Below are 21,781 nucleotides of genomic sequence, written 5' to 3' on the forward strand. Positions count from 1 at the left end.
GGCTCCAGCTCAGGCTGGGCGGACCAGCAGCTGTGGAGCCTGATGCAGGAGGAGGCCTCGTCCAGGTTCGTCAGTGCCCAGGGGCCGGGGCCGGGGCAGGGGCCGCTCCCTGTGTGCCCCACAGACAGTCCAGGACAGCCCTCTGGGCCGAGCCATCCCCACGCGGCCAGCAAGGAGCGACTATCCAGGGAGGAGGGAATTCGGATTGTCAGCGTCACCTCCCTGTCCCAGAGCGCCGCACACACAGACGCTCACAGACCAGAGGCTGTAGGGCAGAAACCCGGCCCAGTGGGAGCCCAGTCCACCAACCAAGGTCAGAATTGTTTTCCTCGGTATTTTCATTGTAATTGCTTGGCAGTGCTTTTTCACAGTTATAAATATCGGCACCACAAACACAAGTGTTATTATTAAGCAATATGTGTATTAGTATTGTTGTTATGGTTCTGTCATTTGGTTTCTTTGGTCTCTGCGTTTGCAGCTCTGCCCGGCTGCAGCGTGGTGCCCAATCCCGGAGGCCCTGTGCCTCCCGTCCCCCTGCCTAGAGTGCCTCCTGGAGGGGGCGTCCGCAGACGAGCCCACCCGACCCCACCCAGGAACCCTGTCCTGATCGCCCGCAAGAGACTGCTGGACAAGGCCCTGCTCCACAAAGTCCGGGTAGCCTGTCTTTCTCTCTTTTCTCTTTCCTTTTCCTCTTCTGTTCAGTTTTGGGGTGAATCTAAACAAAGGTACATTTCATAGGGAAGTATCTCAGTGGGGCACAATAGCCCTCACAGCAGTGAACAACATTTGATTTTCTTGCCCTGGCACACGTCTCATCTTGTGCTCAGTTTGCTGATTGTATCCATGCAGTGGCTCTGTGGATTGATTGGATGGCAGAATGTTTTCATTGTCCCTGGCTTACAATGGACGCATATTTAGTGTTTCAGTTGTTCTGCGAATGTCAATGATTCAAGTCTCTCAATACTTTGACAGGTCAGGGAGACAGTTACTCTGGGCAGCCAGCAGGAGGCTCTGTTCCCCAGGAGAGACCAGCCTTCTGTCCCCAGCTCTCCTCTCAGAAAGGTGCCTGCAGTGCAGTGTCCATCCGCTCTGGGCAGGCTTCACACAGCGGTACGTACCTGAGTATTCTATCTCCCGCAGAACACACACGGGCACAGCATCACTCCTGCCCCGAGGGACATTCCCACAGAGCAGATTCATAGACACACAATTATAACTGATCAGTGCCAAACAAAACAAAAATCAAATCAAATAAACCCAACACGTCTGTTTACCTGCAGAAGAAGAGTTCGGGAGGGCAGGCTGCCCCGGTTGACCCCAGCCGGCTGCTCCATCGACGGGGGTGTCCTCCCAACTCCTCCCCGCAGCCACGCCTCCAGACTCAGACTCTGCCCCGCGCCGGCTGTGGCACGAGCTCGAACCTCAGCACGGCTCCAGCCACTCTGGGCCCGGGTCCCACAGGCCCACCGTGCCGGACCAACTCGGTCAACGGCAGCTCGAACGCTGCGGTGGGCCGCGGTGGGCCCTCGGGGAGAGGTGCCAGCCGCGGCCTGCAGTGCCCCGGCCCGGCCCTGGGGACGGGGATCAGTGGCGCCATCCAGGGGCAGCTGGAGGGCTTGAGCGGAGAGCTGCGGACCCTTGGCAGGGCGGTGCGGATGCTGGCGGAGCAGCAGGGCCGCGTGGAGAGGGAGCAGGCCGCGCAGACCCAGATACAGCGGCAGATTCTCAGCACCTTGCAGGCGCTGGCTGCCTCCCTGGTCCCAGCACCCCCTCCTCCACCACCGCCACCGTCCGTAACCAGCACAGACAGCCCGGCGCCGGCACACGCGCCGTACACCCCCTTCAACCAGGACACCTACCAGCCCACCAGCCACTACAAGCTGGCCAATCCCACCGCTGCCACCTGCAGTCCCCGTCTGAGCCCGCCCAGTCCGAGTGGCTACCAGAACTCGGGCTCCGGCCTTCTCGGCACCACACAACACTACTACCCCCCGGTCAGCGCCGACTCCCGCCTCCTGGACCCCCCCCAGCGCCCGTCCGACAGCCACCCCGACTCTGCCGACTCCCAGTTTAACGTCCTAAAGGTGGAGATTCTGTGAGAGAGCGGGACGCACGGCTCCTGGGAATAGACAGGGTTTTCTCTGTTTTTGGACCAAAGCCACTTCTCTCACTGCAGCCGCTCCAGCTGTTACAGACGCGGCTCACGAGGCCATCACTTACATCCGATTCGATTGGCTCATAAACCGATTGCAAAGTTGGTCCTGATAAGCTACCTTACATTTTTTATTACTTTTTATCTTTTTTAGATTTCATACGACCTGCGTTCCAGGTCTCTGACGTTTTAATAATTGGAGGAACCGGAGCATCTTGTTTTGTATTCATGTTTTGCTGAAGTCCCTCCTGAACACTTTAATAATCCATATTGCTATTACGGGTTCAGTTTTTGGTAATTAATTATCGTTACTCCACCCGATTATTAACCAACATTAATGAAGTTCTTTATATAATTCATATTTGAGTTGCGACTGACAGCGGCAGTGCTGTGACTGACCTGTGTCTCGGGTGGAGTTCAGCGCTGTCAGAGTGAGCTGTCTGTGGCACGATGTAATGCATTCACTACCTCCCTCCAGCTGCGCACGGTGCCGCCCGGTGCTTGTGACAGTTTCCCGACCCAATAAAGCAGCCCTTACCGGTCGGTGCTGTATTGCTTTCCAAACTCTCCTTGGTCATTGTGATTTATTTTCGCATTTGTTCTAAGGCATGTGGCTCCATACTTCTCTCTCTCATCTCTTAATTTCGCAAGCAGGTGAGAAGAGAGGAACACACAAAGTATTTTAAGAGTGGGAGGATCTCACTCCACATAGGATTAAGACTTTATAACAATTGAATGTGATGGAAAGGAGGATAAAATTAAGGCGCTCTCGAGGGGAAAAAAAGTGAGTGGTTTGGTTTTGTACCTGAAGCAACTGAAGCGTGGTTTCCACTGTGGCAGACCTTTACAGAAGAACACTTTAAAGAATATAGTATAGGGGTATTGCTACACAGCCGAAAACAGGAAGTTTCAAGTAATATGGATATATGTAGTAATATGCATTTATGAAAAAATACATCTTAAAAAGTATTTTCAGAAATGTCCAGCTAAACCTACACATGTTGTTTTGCAAGATTTGTGCAACAGTGAAGGTCAAAGTTTTATTTGCATTGAAGCACATTCCCCACACAACTAGAAATAGGTCAGAGAACACGTTCAGATTTATTTGATTAAGTTAAATCTGCATAGAAGCATCAGCCTAAACATAATAAAACCACAGCAGCTCAGAATACACCGTGTTCAGAACTTAATTTAGGGTAAATTGTTATCCTCCCCTTTTTTTATATATATAAACTTCTCCCAGACCAGGCGGTGGGAGGGCATTTCACAAGCTTTGTGTAGGTGTGGATGAACAGGAGCCCAAATCCAACCAAACGGGCTGTGAGAGAGAAAGAGCGGATCAAAGCTGGCCAGAAGGGCATGAACAGAAAGCAAACTGATCAACTGACACCCCTCAGAGGAGGAGGTACAAGTGCTGTTATTCACGTGTGTCCACAGTTCCACCGCAAAAGTAGCAGATGAAAAAACATTATTTTATATATATATATATATATATATATATACAGTGAGGGAAAGAAGTATTTGATCCCCTGCTGATTTTGTACGTTTGCCCACTGACAAAGAAATGATCAGTCTATAATTTTAATGGTAGGTGTATTTTAACAGTGAGACAGAATAACAACAAAAAAATCCAGAAAAACGCATTTCAAAAAAGTTATAAATTGATTTGCATGTTAATGAGGGAAATAAGTATTTGATCCCCTATCAATCAGCAAGATTAAAAGGGAGTGCTCCTAATCTCAGTTCGTTACCTGTATAAAAGACACCTGTCCACAGAAGAAATCAATCAATCAGATTCCAAACTCTCCACCATGGCCAAGACCAAAGAGCTGTCCAAGGATGTCAGGGACAAGATTGTAGACCTACACAAGGCTGGAATGGGCTACAAGACCATCGCCAAGCAGCTTGGTGAGAAGGTGACAACAGTTGGTGAGATTATTCGCAAATGGAAGAAACACAAAATAACTGTCAGTCTCCCTCGGTCTGGGGCTCCATGCAAGATCTCACCTCGTGGAGTTTCAATGATCATGAGAACGGTGAGGAATCAGCCCAGAACTACACGGGAGGATCTTGTTAATGTTCTCAAGGCAGCTGGGACCATGGTCACCAAGAAAACAATTGGTAACACACTATGCCGTGAAGGACTGAAATCCTGCAGCGCCCGCAAGGTCCCCCTGCTCAAGAAAGCACATGTACAGGCCCGTCTGAAGTTTGCCAACATCTGAATGATTCAGAGGAGAACTGGGTGAAAGTGTTGTGGTCAGATGAGACCAAAATCGAGCTCTTTGGCATCAACTCAACTTGCCGTGTTTGGAGGAGGAGGAATGACCCCAAGAACACCATCCCCACCGTCAAACATGGAGGTGGAAACATTATGCTTTGGGGGTGTTTTTCTGCTAAGGGGACAGGACAACTGCACCGCATCAAAGGGACGATGGACGGGGCCATGTACCATCAAATCTTGGGTGAGAACCTCCTTCCCTCAGCCAGGGCATTGAAAATGGGTCGTGGATGGGGATTCCAGCATGACAATGACCCAAAACACACAGCCAAGGCAACAAAGGAGTGGCTCAAGAAGAAGCACATTAAGGTCCTGGAGTGGCCTAGCCAGTCTCCAGACCTTAATCCCATAGAAAATCTGTGGAGGGAGCTGAAGGTTCGAGTTGCCAAACATCAGCCTTGAAACCTTAAGGACTTGGAGAGGATCTGCAAAGAGGAGTGGGACAAAATCCCTCCTGAGATGTGTGCAAACCTGGTGGCCAACTACAAGAAACGTCTGACCTCTGTGATTGCCAACAAGGGTTTTGCCACCAAGTACTAAGTCGAAGGGGTCAAATACTGATTTCCCTCATTAACATGCAAATCAATGTATAACTTTTTTGAAATGCGTTTTTCTGGATTTTTTTGTTGTTATTCTGTCTCTCACTGTTAAAATACACCTACCATTAAAATTATAGACTGATCATTTCTTTGTCAGTGGGCAAACGTACAAAATCAGCAGGGGATCAAATACTTTTTTCCCCCACTGTATATATATAAAAAAATAAAGATAATCATCCGACAGCGGAGCTGCACCCATCTGCTGGAACCAGGCTGAGCAGTAACACACTCTCGCAGGGGGGGCAGCGTTACGCCCTGCTGACAGCGCACAGCTGGTGGGGCATGGGGTTGGTGATGAAGCCCACATCGGGGGTGAGATCCAGCTCAGACACTGCCGTGCCTGGTGGGGGTGTGAAGGTGAATCTCTGCAGCAGAGAGGTGAAGAACAGGAACAGCTCCATCCGGGCCAGACTCTCTCCCAGACAAGCCCTGGGCCCTGGGGACCAAGTGAGGGCCACAGGGTCAGTCAACCGTATTATTGTGACACAGTGTGTTGTGTTGTGCAGTCTTGCACTGATAATGATAGGTGCTCCGTACCTGCAGAAAATGGCATGAAGGCGTCCCTCTTCAATAGCTTCCCCTCGGAGTCCAGGAAGTGACCGGGGTTGAACTGGTGGGGGGTTTCCCACTGAGTCTCGTCCTGCAGCACAGAGGTCAGAAAGGGCCACACGGGGGTCCCCTGCGGCACAGCAACACAAACCAACCCGTGAGGCTTCTTACTCACCGCACCCCCGCACTCAGTGCACAGAGCCGAGTCCACAGACACCTCACTGTGTCAACAGCCCTCAGAGGGGCTCAGGCTTGTATAGAAAAGAATCCTGTGTGTAATTTTACTTCCCCTGCTCAACAACGATGAGAAGAGGCAAACCACTTGCAAAGTTAACAAACATTTACTTAAATAAAATAAACTTATTTTCCGTGATACAGAAGAAAACCATTGAAAAATCCCCAGTTCCTAAGTAATGTCTTTTTCCATCGATTTGTTTTTAAATAGCACTGTGCCTTGCCTTTCTGATGAAGTAGCCCTGGAAGTGCACATCGCAGGAGGTGGCGTGGGGTAGGTTGAGGGGGAGGATGTTGGCAAACCTCTGGACCTCGTGGATGACCGCATCTGTGTAGGCCATGCCCTTCCTGTCCTCCACCCTGGGCGGCCGGCCGCCAATCACGCGGCTGATCTCTTCCTGCACCTTCTCTGTGTGGAAACAAGAGCACAGGGGCGTCACTTCTCATTTACCCACTTGGTCTAGCGGTTTCATCAGCTGCATGTGTATTGGGTTTGTTTGGGCTCCCCATCCTCAGGCCCACCCGCCTTACCCTGGATGTGGGGGTACTTGGCCATGAGCAGCAGCCCCCAGCGCAGAGTGGTGCTGGTGGTGTCGGTGCCGGCGACGAAGAGGTTGGACACAATGTGGATCAGATTGAGCTCATGGAAATGCGAACCCTCCTGCCCAGATTCCTGATGGAAAATATTAATGGAAATGAACAGTGAAGAGCGACGCAGACAGAAGCCCCTCTGGTGGGCAGCAGGAGCTCCTCAGATCTTCTTACCTGATGATTTTCCCATCAGGGAGAATAATGTCCTGGTGAAGTGGAAGGAGAGGAAGCAAGAGGCAGCCCACTCACTTACCTGTTGCTGCCGGATCAGAAACGAATCGATCAGCCCCCGCTTGTCATTCACGTTTAAGGACATCTGCAGTTCCCTCACAAAGCCTCTGATATTGGCCAGGTTTTCCTTAACGATGTTCCGAAATGCCCTCCTGTCTCTCAGTAAGAACCCCAGGAAGGGGAAGGCATTGTACAACTACAACGAAAAATAAATAAATTAAACAAACAAATCATTATAATACAATAATAATAATAATAATAATAATAATAATAATAGTCCTGATTTTATATACAATATATTTTATAGATTTAAAAAAAACACCATGATATTCTTATTAAGGAAAACAAAAGTAAATCAACTGCCTTTAAAAAAAGAGACTGCCTTCAATGATCCTCCTGTTTTGTTTCTTTACGCCACGTGTTATGAGACCCACTCCTTCACCGGGCAAGCTTGGCCCACACACGATTCGAAGCGTGCGTCGAGTTTGAAGGAATTTGTAAGCTTCACAAATTACAAATTGCTGACTGAAAAGCTGGCTAATAGATATATTTTATAATAGATCAAACCATAAAAGTCATATTATAGATTTACTTGTAAGTACAGAATACTGGCAAAAGGAAGCGTTGTGTTACAATGGTTTACCTGCATTTGAGGTGACATCGAGAGACTGACCCTCTCATTCGCTTTGTTAACCATGGCCTGAAAAACCGGGTCGTCATAATCAAACCTGGTGCCGTACACTATGGACGATATAATGTTCGAAACCGCACGATTCACTGGGTCCTTCACGTCAAATGGTTTGCCTGCCAAAAGGAAGGGAAATGTATAAGACCCGACTTCAATCAGGTTGATTGTTCCCCCAGAAAAGCCCTCGACCTTTTGCACAGATCTCTTCAAATTGCAGACCTACAGTCCTGTACAATAGGATGTGTTAGCAAGCCAGCAACCTCATATAGAAGTGGCATCGTTTACAAGGCCAGATGTCAATAGCAGAGTGTACATGTGCACACGCAGCGAATTTGGGTATCTATGAGTTGGACATAGAATTTGAATGTTTCCACAAGCAGGTCTTACGAAGAACTCAGTGACCGCTAGGATTCATGTGACCTGGTGGAGCAGGGTCAGTGCGTCTGCGCAGCGCATGGCTGTCTCTGTGCAATTGTACACGCTCAATGGATTGTTTAAAAACAACCACAACTATACACATTGTTTCTTGAGATTTGTATACATTAGTTACACTTACTATAGGATGTAAATATACAGTGAGGGGAAAAAGTATTTGATCCCCTGCTGATTTTGTACGTTTGCCCACTGACAAAGAAATGATCAGTCTATAATTTTAATGGTAGGTGTATTTTAACAGTGAGAGACAGAATAACAGCAAAAAAATCCAGAAAAACGCATTTCAAAAAAGTTATAAATTGATTTGCATGTTAATGAGGGAAATAAGTATTTGACCCCTTCGACTTAGTACTTGGTGGCAAAACCCTTGTTGGCAATCACAGAGGTCAGACGTTTCTTGTAGTTGGCCACCAGGTTTGCACACATCTCAGGAGGGATTTTGTCCCACTCCTCTTTGCAGATCCTCTCCAAGTCATTAAGGTTTCGAGGCTGAAGTTTGGCAACTCGAACCTTCAGCTCCCTCCACAGATTCTCTATGGGATTAAGGTCTGGAGACTGGCTAGGCCACTTGTTGATTGATAGGGGGTCAAATACTTATTTATATATATTTATACTTAATATAAATAAACTATCCATATAACGTGCACTAGTTTATGATTATGATTTGCAACTTTTCCCCCTAAAGGGAGTCCATCACCATAATCCAGGTATATAGGCTAATATGACAGTATGAGAAATTTAATACTGATGGCAGTGATAATGAATCTGTAATATACTGCACAAATTAATTTGGGGGTCAGTTCATGAAGCTGCCTTAAAAAAGTTCAAATTCTCACAATTGACAATACAGTTAAAGTTTGTTAAAGTGTGAGTTTGCTAAATCTAAACCATGTTTATTGCATATGAATTGATAATTTAATTATGCTCTTTTGGGTGAGCAGCAACATTCCCAGGTTAATCTTGTATTGTCCACGGTACAGTATAATGATGTTTCACAAATATATATATATATATATATATATTTATATTCACACTATTCACATTTATTCACACTACATTTTATTCATTTGGTTTTCACGGTTTTAAATTTGTCCCTAGTTTTGTTGAGCCTAAGAACTCTCATTTAAGGTTTAGTTTTAAGCATGAGGCAATATAAAGGTTGCTGATGAAGTGGGTGCAGTATAATTACATCAAAATTCATATTTGTGAATTTCTACTTCCTCAAGGTTATTGGGAACATATCACTCTTGAATCTTGAGGTGCTGGTAAATGTACCGACTGAAAAAATAAGTTAAAGCACCTATGCGATGTACCCTAGTTTTCTAATCGTTATGTACACAATATTTGGGACAATATGTCCTTCTGCTGTGTGAGAAAAGAAAACAGCAGTGCACTGTTCAAAGTCTAACAGGATGTTCATGCCAAGTCCTAGAGTGCCAAGTTAATTTGCCACATGTATTTAGTAAAATGTATTTAGAAACATTGACCAGAATTATACTTTGGTGTTGGTCTAGATCAATCCCACACACTTGTGAATATAAGATGTGAAGCTGTTACCTCCCTGTTGTTCAAAGACCTCAGACAGGTAGTTCATTTCTTCCATGATCTTTTCCTCACTTCCTTTCCTTCCCATCCCGAAATCCCGCATATTAGACAGAGAAAACCTCCTCATCTCCTTCCAGGACTCCCCGTTTGCAAAAAGCACACCTGTATCGAAGCGCCACAGAATCACACATTCAGATCATCACTGTTACGTCAAAAAACTGAAACCGTTACATCACTGTTTTTTGACTTGTGAAATTCAGACGCACTGAGTTTATATTGAAACTGTTTAATTCATTAATGAATTACCATGTCCTTCACTGGAATCATAAAACACTGGCAGCATGTCTCTGTCCCCAAACTCCTCCGCGTGGTTAATGAGCACGTCCTTCACGGTTTCGTATCCCGCCAGAACCACCACCTTCCTCGGGCCCAGGTGGATAGTAAACACACTGCCGTATTTCTTAGACAACTGAAAGTATAATAATAATAATATAATGCTTATTAGACCAGCCAAACAGTTGAACAATTTCAAGTAACCATGTTGCACTATTACTGACATTGAAAAACACACTGAACTTATTTAAAGACGCTCTTCTGGTCTGACTTCCTGAAACACTATACTTCAGAAGCAGCATTATCAGACACCAAGCCAAGGAAGACAGAACAGGACAGGGCAGCGGTTTCACTAAAGGCTGATTAGGATAACGGGCAGCTGAAGGGTAGTTTTGTCCTACTGATGAACATATACAAAAATAGAACACAAACCACAACATAAAAAACATTAGAAGTGTTCAGTGTGCTACAATGTGAAATGAGTGTTTAGATGTTACTGAATCACAAGAGCTCAATGTGATATGACACTGAACTTTACCTGCATGAGGGACCTGTAGGGCCTTTTCAAATCCAGCTGGTGCAGATTCCCTATGATGGGCAGCGGAAAGGGGCCCGGGGGCGCTTTCAGAGCAGACGAGCCGGCCGCAGGGAAGACGTGGATCAGGACATGGATCAGGACCAGGACCAGCAGCGCCGCCAGCAGGGCTACACTGACCATCTGGAGCAGACCCTCTTCAGTGGCCATGGTGGACAGCTGTCTGACCTCCCAGCGTTTTCTGGGAACTGCAACCGACTTGTTTTGATGCACGGACTGTTGCTCCTCTATGGCGGATGTTATCTTTCTGTCAAACCACCTAAGCAGACAGTATACGGGTCCTGATACACACAGATCCCAGGGTGAGAGCAAGACAGACACAAGTCCAACCCCTGAGCAAATATCACAATCTTAACAAAACATAGTAACTAGTGCACCAATCAGCAATCTGCCTCTTTTGCAACGTACTGCAGTGAGGGATGTTCTACCAGCGGCAGATGAAAAGGGAGAGAGCGAAAACTGTGAGATAAACTACACCCCCATGGCTACATATGCTACTAGAAATAGGTTAGTTGAACATTATGCATATTAAAAAGCAAATTTGTGATTATGTGTTGATGTGGGCATTTGAATGTTGGGGAAGACCAGATGGTGTTGGTGCAGAGAATTTCATCTGAATTTGAAATTAATAAAATAATAATAATTTATTAAAACAAATTATAATAATTTAACATTTCCAAACCTTATTTCAATGGGATTAGTGGTTGGGGGGGGGGGGGGGGGGGGATTGCGTTGGGGAACAGAGGGTGTCAAGGATTTGTGAAGCGATTTGTTTTTAAGATTATTTGAAAGAAATCCACATAATATGTAAAACTTAAACATTTAAACACATAATCAAAATATCACATGTACAGTAGTTGACATTTGCACAGTCTGTAAGGTTTCCAGTATAGTGACAATTAGAAACAATACAAATCTTGGTTCTAGTTTATCACAACCACAAATGATTTAAGTACAGCACTCAGCTGTCGGCAGCTGCATCATATCTCCTGTGTTACTGAATCCATTTTACTTCCTAGTATAAATACTGTATTTTTGTGTGGAGCTATCAAGTTTTCCAAACCATGTGCTTATCTCTTTGTCCAAATTAAATAACTATTATAATATTAACATGGTCTCAGATATTACAGAAGCTCCCTCAACAACATTGCAATTGTGTTTATTTGTATTTTACTAATTAATGGACATTCATTGTCCTAAGGATATTTTTCCTTTAGATAAACCGTCATCCTTAATTATGGATTACATCATTCCATCCTTATTATACAAAAGGTAAACCTTGTGATGACTGTTGTACAAATCTCTTAGTATAAACATTATCATTTCCCAGAAAGTTAGAAACAAACTGGCACTGCCCCATAGACTTCAGTGTGAATGGGGCTTTAGTTTCATTATTACTTTTTGCCAGTCTTGCCAGTTTTCTCACTGCATTTCTGAGCCTTTCATCGTTCACATCTCTACCGTGTTCCTGACCTTGCTTAGTTTTCTTGTTGCTGATTTTGGATTTTCCCTTGTAGCCCAGTTCGCCTGATCGATGGACCTCTCGCTACCCTTCGACTACGATTTCTGGATTTTTCCGTCAAACCTGTTTGCCTGTGTGTTGCCTTCCTCCTGTTCTCTCCCTTCTCCTCTCAGCCCTGCACCTGGATTCTCCATTTGAATACGACGGACCCATCAGAGGCGTCACAATCTGAACAAACTCCCCAGCGATGTGGCTGAAGAGGCAATTTGGGAACATTCAAAAACAGACGGGATAGGATCCTTGATCACTTAGTTATTAATGGACACCAAACGAGCACGATGGGGCGAATGGGCTCCTCTCGATTGGACACTCTCTTATGTTCTTATGTCCTGTGACGCCATTATGTCAATCCTGTCTTTTGCCAACGATGGGTCTAATGTTGTAATGCAACAGTCAGGAAGTTAAATCCTAATACGGTTTTCATTCTGCCTGGCAAAGTTAGGTATCTTAAGAAATGAACACATCAGTAAAGAAACTAAAAACATGTCAGAGCAGAAATTATTTTTCTCAGTCCCTCCTGTTCGCCAGCTGACCGCAAGTCATGAGAGTCACAATCACATCTAAACCCCTACTAACATTTTGAACTCTTACCGGACGGGCAAGGGCCCTTTGCCAGTCCTTGGAGTTAACGATCTCTTTCCTGCACGAGTCTGGCCACTGAGTCTCCTATTGGTGGAAAGGATCCCAGACCCTTCTGGTCCGCCCCCGCCATTGCACACATCGCGTCTACCTGCCTGGAAGTTGCAGGAGCAGATGCTGGTCAGTTCCAAGTGGACTGGACGATGTCCACGTAGTCCTCAAAGAGGGGCAAGGCTTCCGAGGGTTTACTGGCTTTCTTTCTCATAAGCCTGTTTCTTGGCACCTCCTCCTGAGGGGACCAGGGAATCTCTACTGCCTCCGCTGCCCTCCTCATCAGTGCCTTGAACTCGGTCTGTAGGATGGGAGATCCAAAATGTCGGAGCGTTACGCCACGTGGGAGAGCGTCTCTTCAGGCGGTGGTGGTAGTTGGGGGGTAGCGGGGGCTCCTGTTCTGATGGCATCCGGTGCTCCGCCCACATGGTGCACTGCTGACTGGCCAAGGCATCCGACACTTCCCCTGCTCAGCAGAGCATTGTGGTCTTAAACCTGTCATCCTCCTCTCTCCAGGAAGAAGATGCCCCTTGCCCCTAGAGCTTCTACTGCGATGACCCATGGAGGCCCTGGAAGAAGTTGGGGAGCTTCTGGCCCTCTTGCGGTGCGTGGCCTCCGTGAAGGCTGACTAGTCCACACAGTCTCTGTCTCCTGTTAGTGCCTGCTGGGCGAGCTAAGTGCCAATGCATCCTACGCATATATCATGCCCGTCGTCAAAGGGCAACTGGAACAACGGTGAAAGGCGCCCTTGGGCTTCATTCTGTCCTGATGTCCTCCTCGTCCAGACCTTCGATTTAAGTAGACAGTTGCTGGGGCAGGAGGACTTCGCCAAACCCCTCACAGGATATGCTGTCTAGATCGATGTTTGCGTTGACGTTGGTCGAGGGTTGTCCAAAATAATGATTTATCATAAGAGGGCCAAACACAATAACTATAATGCTGCTACTACAATAAATCTCAGCTTTCTTGTAAAAACAGTTAAATAAATTGCTCAGGTGTACTGTACTCACTTTAGAGGACACAAGCCCAAGTACATACTAGTACAAATATGATGAAAATATGAAATATATATGGCGTAGTTCCAATTCAACTAACGTTGAGGAACTGGACTTGAAATTACTGATTGGCTAACATGCATCAACAAACTGTCTGCCATCTTACTGGCATACTTAGTTATTCAGTATTCAGTATTTATTTAGTCCCAAAGGGCAAAGGTATGGAAAAGGAACAGCATACAGCATGTAGTACAATTTCAACAACAGCAAACACATAGTTGTATAAAGTGCATAATAATAAAAAGTACTGATGCTATGGTGTAATGCGGTCAATTTAATAAGTTGATGGCTGAGGGGGTGCATGAATATTTATACCTATTTGTTTTAATCTTAGGCAGCGGGTACCAGAGGCAATCGGTACAGAGTACACATTATGTAGGCTGTCACGAAAAACAAAATAAAAATGTGAGTGACAGACAAAAAGACCAATAAATGAAGGAGCAATGATGGAGTGTGATGTTACGGCGGTCAGTCCGTTAATCAAGGTTTCAAGTCAGTCCTTCAGTCCAGCAGCTAAGGTAAGATAATGAACTAGCTAGTCAGGAGTAGTGAGTAGGGGTGTATATTTTTAAATCGAAGTCGAAGATCGAGCAAAACAAGCATTTGATTTCGACCATCAAATTTAAGACGGTGTTGCGATTGATTGATTGATTTATTTATTTGGCTTCATCAAACCAAAATTAATTCAAGTATCAGAAAAAACGAAACTACAGCAGACAGTAATTATCTCTGCGTGTGTGAATTCTTCCGTGTCACTTTATATTTGAATTAAATACGGCATTTCAGCTGTGAACTCCTCTGCTGTAAGATAGACTGAATATAATATAGCTGACAACCTGGGCTTTGCAATAGAGAAAGAGTGAAAAGAGTATAGAAAGAGTTATAATCGTGTTGATTCCTGAAACGTAATTTCCTAAAAGCCACTTATCCATATAGTATTGTCATTATTTATTTTATTAGCAGATTTGTGTCACAGATGGTGACCGCTGGGTTTTTCACTATTTAGTTTTGTATTTGCAATTTCTCACTTTCTCATATATATTATACATATTGTTTTATTGTGCATCAAATTATTCACTTTACACTTAGTTTGTTTTGTTAATGACCCTAATTATTTGCACGTGTGTTTTCATCATTGCTTTATTACCCAGCGAGTCACTTGCCTCCTTTGGGACACCTCTGGACCTCTCCAATCGTGCCCCGACCCCCAGCTGGATGAAGGCTGAGTAGTTGAGTAATGGCGCACTGGGAGGTGGCGGCTCTCTGGCAGTAGACGGGGCTGGGCAGCGCAGGAGGAGAGGACAGGGAGGAGAGGACAGAGAGGAGAGGACAGGACAGAGAGGAGAGGGAGGAGAGGACAGAGAGGAGAGGACTGGGAGGAGAGGACAGAGAGGAGAGGACAGGGAGGAGAGGACAGAGAGGAGAGGACTGGGAGGAGAGGACAGGACAGAGAGGAGAGGGAGGAGAGGACAGAGAGGAGAGGACAGAGAGGAGAGGACTGGAAGGAGAGGACAGAGAGGAGAGGACAGGGAGGAGAGGACAGGACAGAGAGGAGAGGGAGGAGAGGACAGAGAGGAGAGGACAGAGAGGAGAGGACTGGGAGGAGAGGACAGGACAGAGAGGAGAGGGAGGAGAGGACAGAGAGGAGAGGACAGAGAGGAGAGGACTGGAAGGAGAGGACAGAGAGGAGAGGACAGGGAGGAGAGGACAGGACAGAGAGGAGAGGGAGGAGAGGACAGAGAGGAGAGGACAGAGAGGAGAGGACTGGAAGGAGAGGACAGAGAGGAGAGGACAGGGAGGAGAGGACAGGGAGGAGAGGACAGGACAGAGAGGAGAGGGAGGAGAGGACAGAGAGGAGAGGACAGAGAGGAGAGGACTGGAAGGAGAGGACAGAGAGGAGAGGACAGGGAGGAGAGGACAGAGAGGAGAGGACAGGACAGAGAGGAGAGGGAGGAGAGGACAGAGAGGAGAGGACAGGACAGAGAGGAGAGGACAGGGAGGAGAGGACAGAGAGGAGAGGACAGGACAGAGAGGAGAGGGAGGAGAGGACAGGGAGGAGAGGACAGAGAGGAGAGGACAGAGAGGAGAGGACAGGACAGAGAGGAGAGGGAGGAGAGGACAGAGAGGAGAGGACAGAGAGGAGAGGACAGGGAGGAGAGGACAGAGAGGAGAGGACAGGCGACAGAAGGGGGTGAGTGACCAGGTGGATGGAAGATGGAGAGCAAAGGTGGGTGTCTGCCCTGACCGTCCGCTTAGAAGCTTGTGGCAGCGCGGGCATAAGATGGGCAGTCCCAGGGCTCCCGGATCCCGAACATCCACTCGGGTGCCCCGGACGGACGGGGGGAAGGAGTCCCAGACCCCTCCGGTGGGTGGCAAGGTTGCGCCATGGAGCGGACTGGAGCCAGGGTGAGGGCAGCAGCGAGTGCATGGCACTGGGATGAGACGGCAGGTGAGGGCAGGTGGCGGCCGCGGCAAAGACGGCTTCCCTGGCATAACCGATGGCACTCCCGCGACCAGATGACGGCAATTCCTGGTGAGGGTGGGCAACGGCGACGAGGACGGACAACCCGTGGTCGGGAGATGGTGGTTCCTGACGCGGGGTGGAGGAAGGGAAGATCTTTGGACGAGATGACAAACGAGGTCAAGAGGGAATTTGCTTGCGGAGGGGAAATCCCACAGAGCCCGGGTCACGCGGTCCGCGGGGACAAGCCGACGGTGTAGTTTTGGATCTTTTAGTGGTTATATTTTCTTTTCTATTTGTTTAGATTAGGGTAGGGCTTTTTATAGTTATGGCCTGGCCGGTAAGGCATTTTAAACCGGTTTTAGTTCAGGTCGTTTCCCTGTTCATTGATGCACCGCTGTCCTGTGCGGGGAGGCGGCGGGACGAGTTCTGTCCCCGTAATTCCACCCAGTGGCGCGATCTGCGGTTTAGTCAGGTGGGTGTTTTTCCCGCAAAAACGCAATAACATCATAGGATTCTTTTCACGAGCAGGTCTCGCATGTTGGAAGTTTCCTGGTGTTGAAAGACAAGCGCCATGACGCCACAAAGGAGCATGGATCATCTGATTGGTTCATTTACTATCGAAACTAAACCAACCTTATCTACAGCAAAAAGACACACAATACATATTTGGTTTAATATTAAAATGGAATAAAATAAAAATTACTCATTGATTGTCAATTACTGTGAAGAAAAGGATTAACGATGTAATTTTGTGAAGTATGCAAAGCAAATAAAAAGTTAATCCGTTAATTGTCGTAATGATTGATGTACCAATTTATTTTTGTAATAAGACGGGAAATATTATTATGTATTTCTTAGCAGACGTCCTTGTCCAGGGCGACTTACAAAATATAAGAGCAATACAAATACGAAACGAAACAGACGGGGGCAACAGTGATGACTTCTGCGCCCTCTTTCAGATCCTTATTTGTCGGATTGTCTCAGCGGGACAAAGTGGATTCTAGTTTTATGTTCTACATCTTGCAAACTTGCAGGTAAGATGAGCAAAGTCTACAGTTTTTGTTTGTGCAGAACAACTCTTCCCACTCCGTGCTCTTTTTGGATTCTGCAGCTTTTCTTTTACACTCACTTCTGGGGTGTTTCCGTTTCACATCCCATTTTTCTTTTTAAGATTAACTTAATATTTTGGACTACTATGTCAATTGAGATCAGAAGCGTTTTTACTTCTACTGTGCCAGAACAGAAGTGGCTGATATTTTATTTATTACCATAATTTGTGTCAATACTCTCTCTGTAATCTTATTTTGATTTGCTTTATCTTTTACTGCATTTTTCCCTTCTCAAATGCAAAATCACACATGAAATGGAAGTAATAAGTGTGCTGCTGCAATCCTATGATAAATGGGCCTGATTTGGGGCGAGACATGTGAAGGGCAGAAGGTCAAGGACCGCTTTTCCAATGCTGGACCAAGCTACATGATTGTAGCTAATTTGTTCTTTTTCTGTTTTTAACAAACCCAGTGTGTTTTGTTGGTTTTTGATTTGGAGTTTTAACCTTTAAAGGCCATGCCTGTTGTGGTGTGGACCTGAGGATAGTTTCTCCATTGCTGCCCCTGTTGAATAAAAACATTTACCTTTTGCACCAAAGTTCTGTGTCAAGTTTCATTATTGCCACCCATCCAGTGCTCAGCTGAAAAGGGGAGGGTGACACTGACCAATCGGAACGAACATACATTTGACCAAGGAGAAAGATCAAGACTTGACGAATCGGGATGAACTTGCTCGTTTGTCCTGGCAGGAGAAACTCGTGGCACAGTGGTCATCCGAGCCAGCAAAGGAACAGGCAGAATGAAGATTATGCTGCCCTTGATTATATGTACTGAATATAACTTGGCAAGTTAAACACCTTCTGTTCATCAGAACTCTGGAGATAGTTATCAGTTTGTCCGCAGGTTTATTGATTAGAAAAAGGGTGAAACCGAGAACAGACCGAAGGCATAAATCAAAACTATGCATACTGTAAATACCTTATACACTGTAAACCTACTTTATCATCAACTAAACTCTCCCTTTTTACTCTTGCATGTTTACACATGCATTGCAAGTATCAACCAAGTAACCCATAACAGTCTACTTTTAATATGTTGTTGATTTCTGTACTTGACTATGAACTCCTAATGACTATAGATATAGCACTGGTTGTAAATGAAATCAACCCAGAATAGCTTGATAGCCTTTTTACATCAACCTTCACAAAACAATGTTTTTTTATACCAAATAATGAATTACAATTATAGATAGAATAAAAGGTGATGTTACATACCAACGATGCTATGAAAAGCATAAGATGCGTGCAGATGTTTACTGATACAACAGGTAGAAAATTGTTGTTCTCTCTTCCATGAGTAATTACTTCCTGATTAAAGTCACATGGGAACTTAAAGGTGAGTCTCTGTCACTTATTATCTGCATTTCTTAAAGGAACCACTACCCATCATAGGACATTGTAACAAACACCTGTAACAGAACAAAGATCAATGAAGATTTTGATTGAAGCACATTCCACACAAAAAATAAAATGATGTCTTAGAACCCATTCAACCAGATTAGTTTTATTGTAAGTTAAATCTGTGTCCACCTATAGGTAAAAAAAAAAAATCACAGAAGCTCAGAATACACTGTTCATTTGGGTTAAATGCGTTACGCCCCCTGTTGACAGTGCACAGCTGGTGGGGCATGGGGTTGGGGGTGATGCCCACATCGGGGGTGAGATCCAGCTCAGACGCTGCCGTGCCTGGGGAAGGTGTGAAGGTGCATCTCTGCTGCCGAGCGGTGAAGAACAGGAACAGCTCCATCCGGGCCAGACTCTCTCCCAGACAAGGCCTGGGCCCTGGGGACAAGCGAGGGCCACAGGGCCAGTCAGTCCCCCAGCATTGTAGGGGGCGCTGGCCAGGGCCGGCTCAAGCCATGTGCCACTCTAGGAGAAATATACTGTACCGCCCCCACCCTTGAAATACCGGTAGCTACTATTAGGTCTACACATGCTGCAGTCATGCACATAGGCCAGCGAGCTCTCGCACAATACGACTTAGTAAGCAGCTATAGAGGATCTAGTTTCTAACGCCATCCACTAGGACACAACACATGCCCATTACACAATCACGACAAAACTATTTCCTCGACAGTCCCTCTATAGCAGGGGTCCCCAACCTTTCATCATGAGAGCTACTTTGTTTTGAGGATCTCCGCAGCAATCCCTGGTTCCGGGGGGAGGGGGGTACCGATGGTAGTTTGTCCTCGGTTTGTGTGGGCCTATGTTATTTTGTGTGTATTTTCTAAATCATTTGGCGAGCCCCTCAGAGAGCAGCGATCGACCTGTTGGGACCCCTGCTCTATAGCATGCCAAATAAATCCACCATTATTTTGCACCTCGGTACCTTGAAACGGAACAGCACTGTCCACTGGTGCACCCGAGAGGTCATCATGTCAGTGCATTGAAAAGGACATCTGCGGTTCTCTCACAAAGCCTCCGATATCGGCCAGGTTTTCCTTAATGTTCTTCCTAAATGCCCTCCAGCCTGACTGACTGACTTGAACTTAACAATATTCACGTTCATGATGCGCAGATCTGCGGAATCCCTGCGATCCCACTGGTGGAGCTGCGCAGAACTGCGGACATCTGCGCATCACGAACACGAGCAATACTTCACCTGCAGCGTTACCACATGAGCAATGATGACAGAACAGGACAGGCAGGTTTCACAGAGGGCTGATGTTCAGTGTTGATCACGGGCATGACTTTGAGGCAAAGCCGGTAAAGCCGGCCGTGTATAAAAGGAAAGACCAGTGAAGAGGGGAGGTGACGTAGCAACTGAGAGTTCTGAAACAGATGCGTCATTTTTCTTTCTGACGCAGTTATGACAAAACCACGCACCGTTTCCGCTGGGGGCGGGTTCTAGCCTTACGGGGCCGCGTCATTGGTCAACAACTGACTGGACAGACTCGGCGGGACGCACTTATACGAGTGTGAGGTGCAGTTTGTGAACGCCCCGGGTTAAATCAATCGAACAATCCTGTCTCGGTCTGCATTGGTTGTTTTCGTGTCACTGTATCAGTGAATGGAATGGGACGGTTTATCGATCACCTGCACGTCTGTTCTGATGGTCAATAAGTCCGACTCATGTCTGGCTCTGTCGATATTTGGAAACACAACCAAATGCCTGGTTTATTATTGCCAATGAGTGTTTCACCTCATAGCGCCCTGGCTGTATGGGTGTAGCTGCAATGGTTTCGCTACGGTGTCCTAGTGACGGTTTAAAATAAAATAAATGGTACATTTGCCTGCCCCCCCCCCCCCGACAACCGTTACAACTGAACTTTTCCTGCATGAGGGACCTGTAGGGCCTTTTCAAATCCAGCTGGTGCAGATTCCCTATGATGGGCAGCGGAGAGGGGCCCGGGGGCGCTTTCAGAGCAGACGAGCCGGCCGCAGGGAAGACATGGATCAGGACATGGATCAGGACATGGATCAGGACCAGCAGCGCCGCCAGCAGGGCTACACTGACCATCTGGAGCAGACCCTCTTCAGTGGCCATGGTGGACAGCTGTCTGACCTCCCAGCGTTTTTAGCCCTTCAGACGATTGATATTAGCTTTCTGTCAAAGCACCTGCAACCATGATTGTTTTAATTGATTTTGTGTAATTAGATGCACGTGTGGCTTAATTAGGGAGGGAGACAAATTTACAAAACAAATTACATCACTTAAAGAAATGGTATTGAATAGGTTAGGTAAGTTAATTTCCAGATATCTGCTGCCATTTCAGCTAGTTTCCTTTCTTGTTCGAGCAGCACCTTTACAAAATTGACAAGTGTATGGCTTCTCCCTGGATCCCAATCTCGATTAATATGGACAATAAGTTAAGTTTCCCAGATATTTTCCATTATTATTTCTCTGCGGGAGAATTAAACTGCGTTCCAGCATTAAGTGCCCATTTGTGTTGCTTAAATGTGTCCTGTGTAGCCATGTGTGTATCAGTATGAAATGCACAGTGCTGTGGACAGAGCTGTAGTATCTTGAAAAGAGGAGGCTGCTCACAATCTTTAAGTAGTTTTATTCATTTCACTGGGTCACACAGCGCAATCTCTAGGTTGCCTTAACAGCATCTATACAGTAAGAGAAAAAACAGTGACCCCTAGTGTAACTTCCCATTCTTTACTCTAAGCCAAGTCATATCTACCACCTCAGCATGTTCATGGCTTTCATGTATTTATTTACCCTGGGCAGGTCCTGGAAATAATGCAACTGCAAAATACAGAACAACATTAGTATGAGCAGCAGCACCACAACAGTATCATGGTTTTTATTTGTCCTCACTTCCCTGTGAGATCCCGGCCCAATCTAGCCTTCTACGCTAACAAAGATCTTGCATCATCTAACAGAACCCCTCCAGTCTGCTGGAGATTTCCTCTCTCGATTGGATCCCCGCACTTCCACTTGCACGGGGTGCACAGTACTTTCTGTGCTCTGTCACAGCAGAAGCTCCAATAGCCTGATCTCCTGTGCTAGGCATTGTGAAGAGACTGTATTATGTTTTATATTAATAATAGTATGCAGACCAAGCAAAGTAGATTTATTAAGATAGCAACAACCACTAAGTACGGTGGCCCTGAAGTGCAACTGCTGAAAAAATAAAGAAGCTGCTGCAGCATTTTCAGAAGCAATTACAGAGAGGGAGGAACATTGTGAAATATATTTGACTGACGCCAATGGACAGCAAGCAAGTCACGTGGGCCCAGCAGCTTCTCAGAAGAGCCGACAGAATCTGAGAAACGGAGCACGAAGTGTCATATTAATATTGCTGTGTCTTCTGCTCTCT

The 21,781-nt window shown here is 46.2% G+C and overlaps 2 protein-coding genes across 2 annotated transcripts; one reads left to right on the plus strand and one right to left on the minus strand.

Moving 5' to 3' along the window:
• Nucleotides 1-2,716, plus strand: LOC136712374 (proline-rich protein 36). Its single transcript, XM_066688923.1, has 4 exons — nt 1-313; nt 479-654; nt 973-1,110; nt 1,281-2,716. The coding sequence occupies exons 1-4, from the start codon at nt 43-45 to the stop codon at nt 2,097-2,099; spliced, it is 1,404 nt and encodes a 467-aa protein (XP_066545020.1). The 5' UTR covers nt 1-42; the 3' UTR covers nt 2,100-2,716.
• A 2,409-nt stretch (nt 2,717-5,125) lies between these two features.
• LOC136712373 (cytochrome P450 2K1) lies at nt 5,126-18,328 on the minus strand. Its single transcript, XM_066688922.1, has 11 exons — nt 18,228-18,328; nt 11,819-11,948; nt 10,177-10,492; nt 9,612-9,774; nt 9,318-9,467; nt 7,281-7,441; nt 6,660-6,833; nt 6,347-6,488; nt 6,040-6,224; nt 5,570-5,711; nt 5,126-5,468 (listed from the first exon to the last, which is right to left on the minus strand). The coding sequence occupies exons 2-11, from the start codon at nt 11,887-11,889 to the stop codon at nt 5,281-5,283; spliced, it is 1,692 nt and encodes a 563-aa protein (XP_066545019.1). The 5' UTR covers nt 11,890-11,948; nt 18,228-18,328; the 3' UTR covers nt 5,126-5,280.
• Nucleotides 18,329-21,781: the final 3,453 nt, after the last annotated feature.

This window comes from Amia ocellicauda, chromosome 17 (genome assembly GCF_036373705.1).
Source record: "Amia ocellicauda isolate fAmiCal2 chromosome 17, fAmiCal2.hap1, whole genome shotgun sequence".
In the NCBI taxonomy this organism is placed as follows: Eukaryota; Metazoa; Chordata; class Actinopteri; order Amiiformes; family Amiidae; genus Amia; species Amia ocellicauda.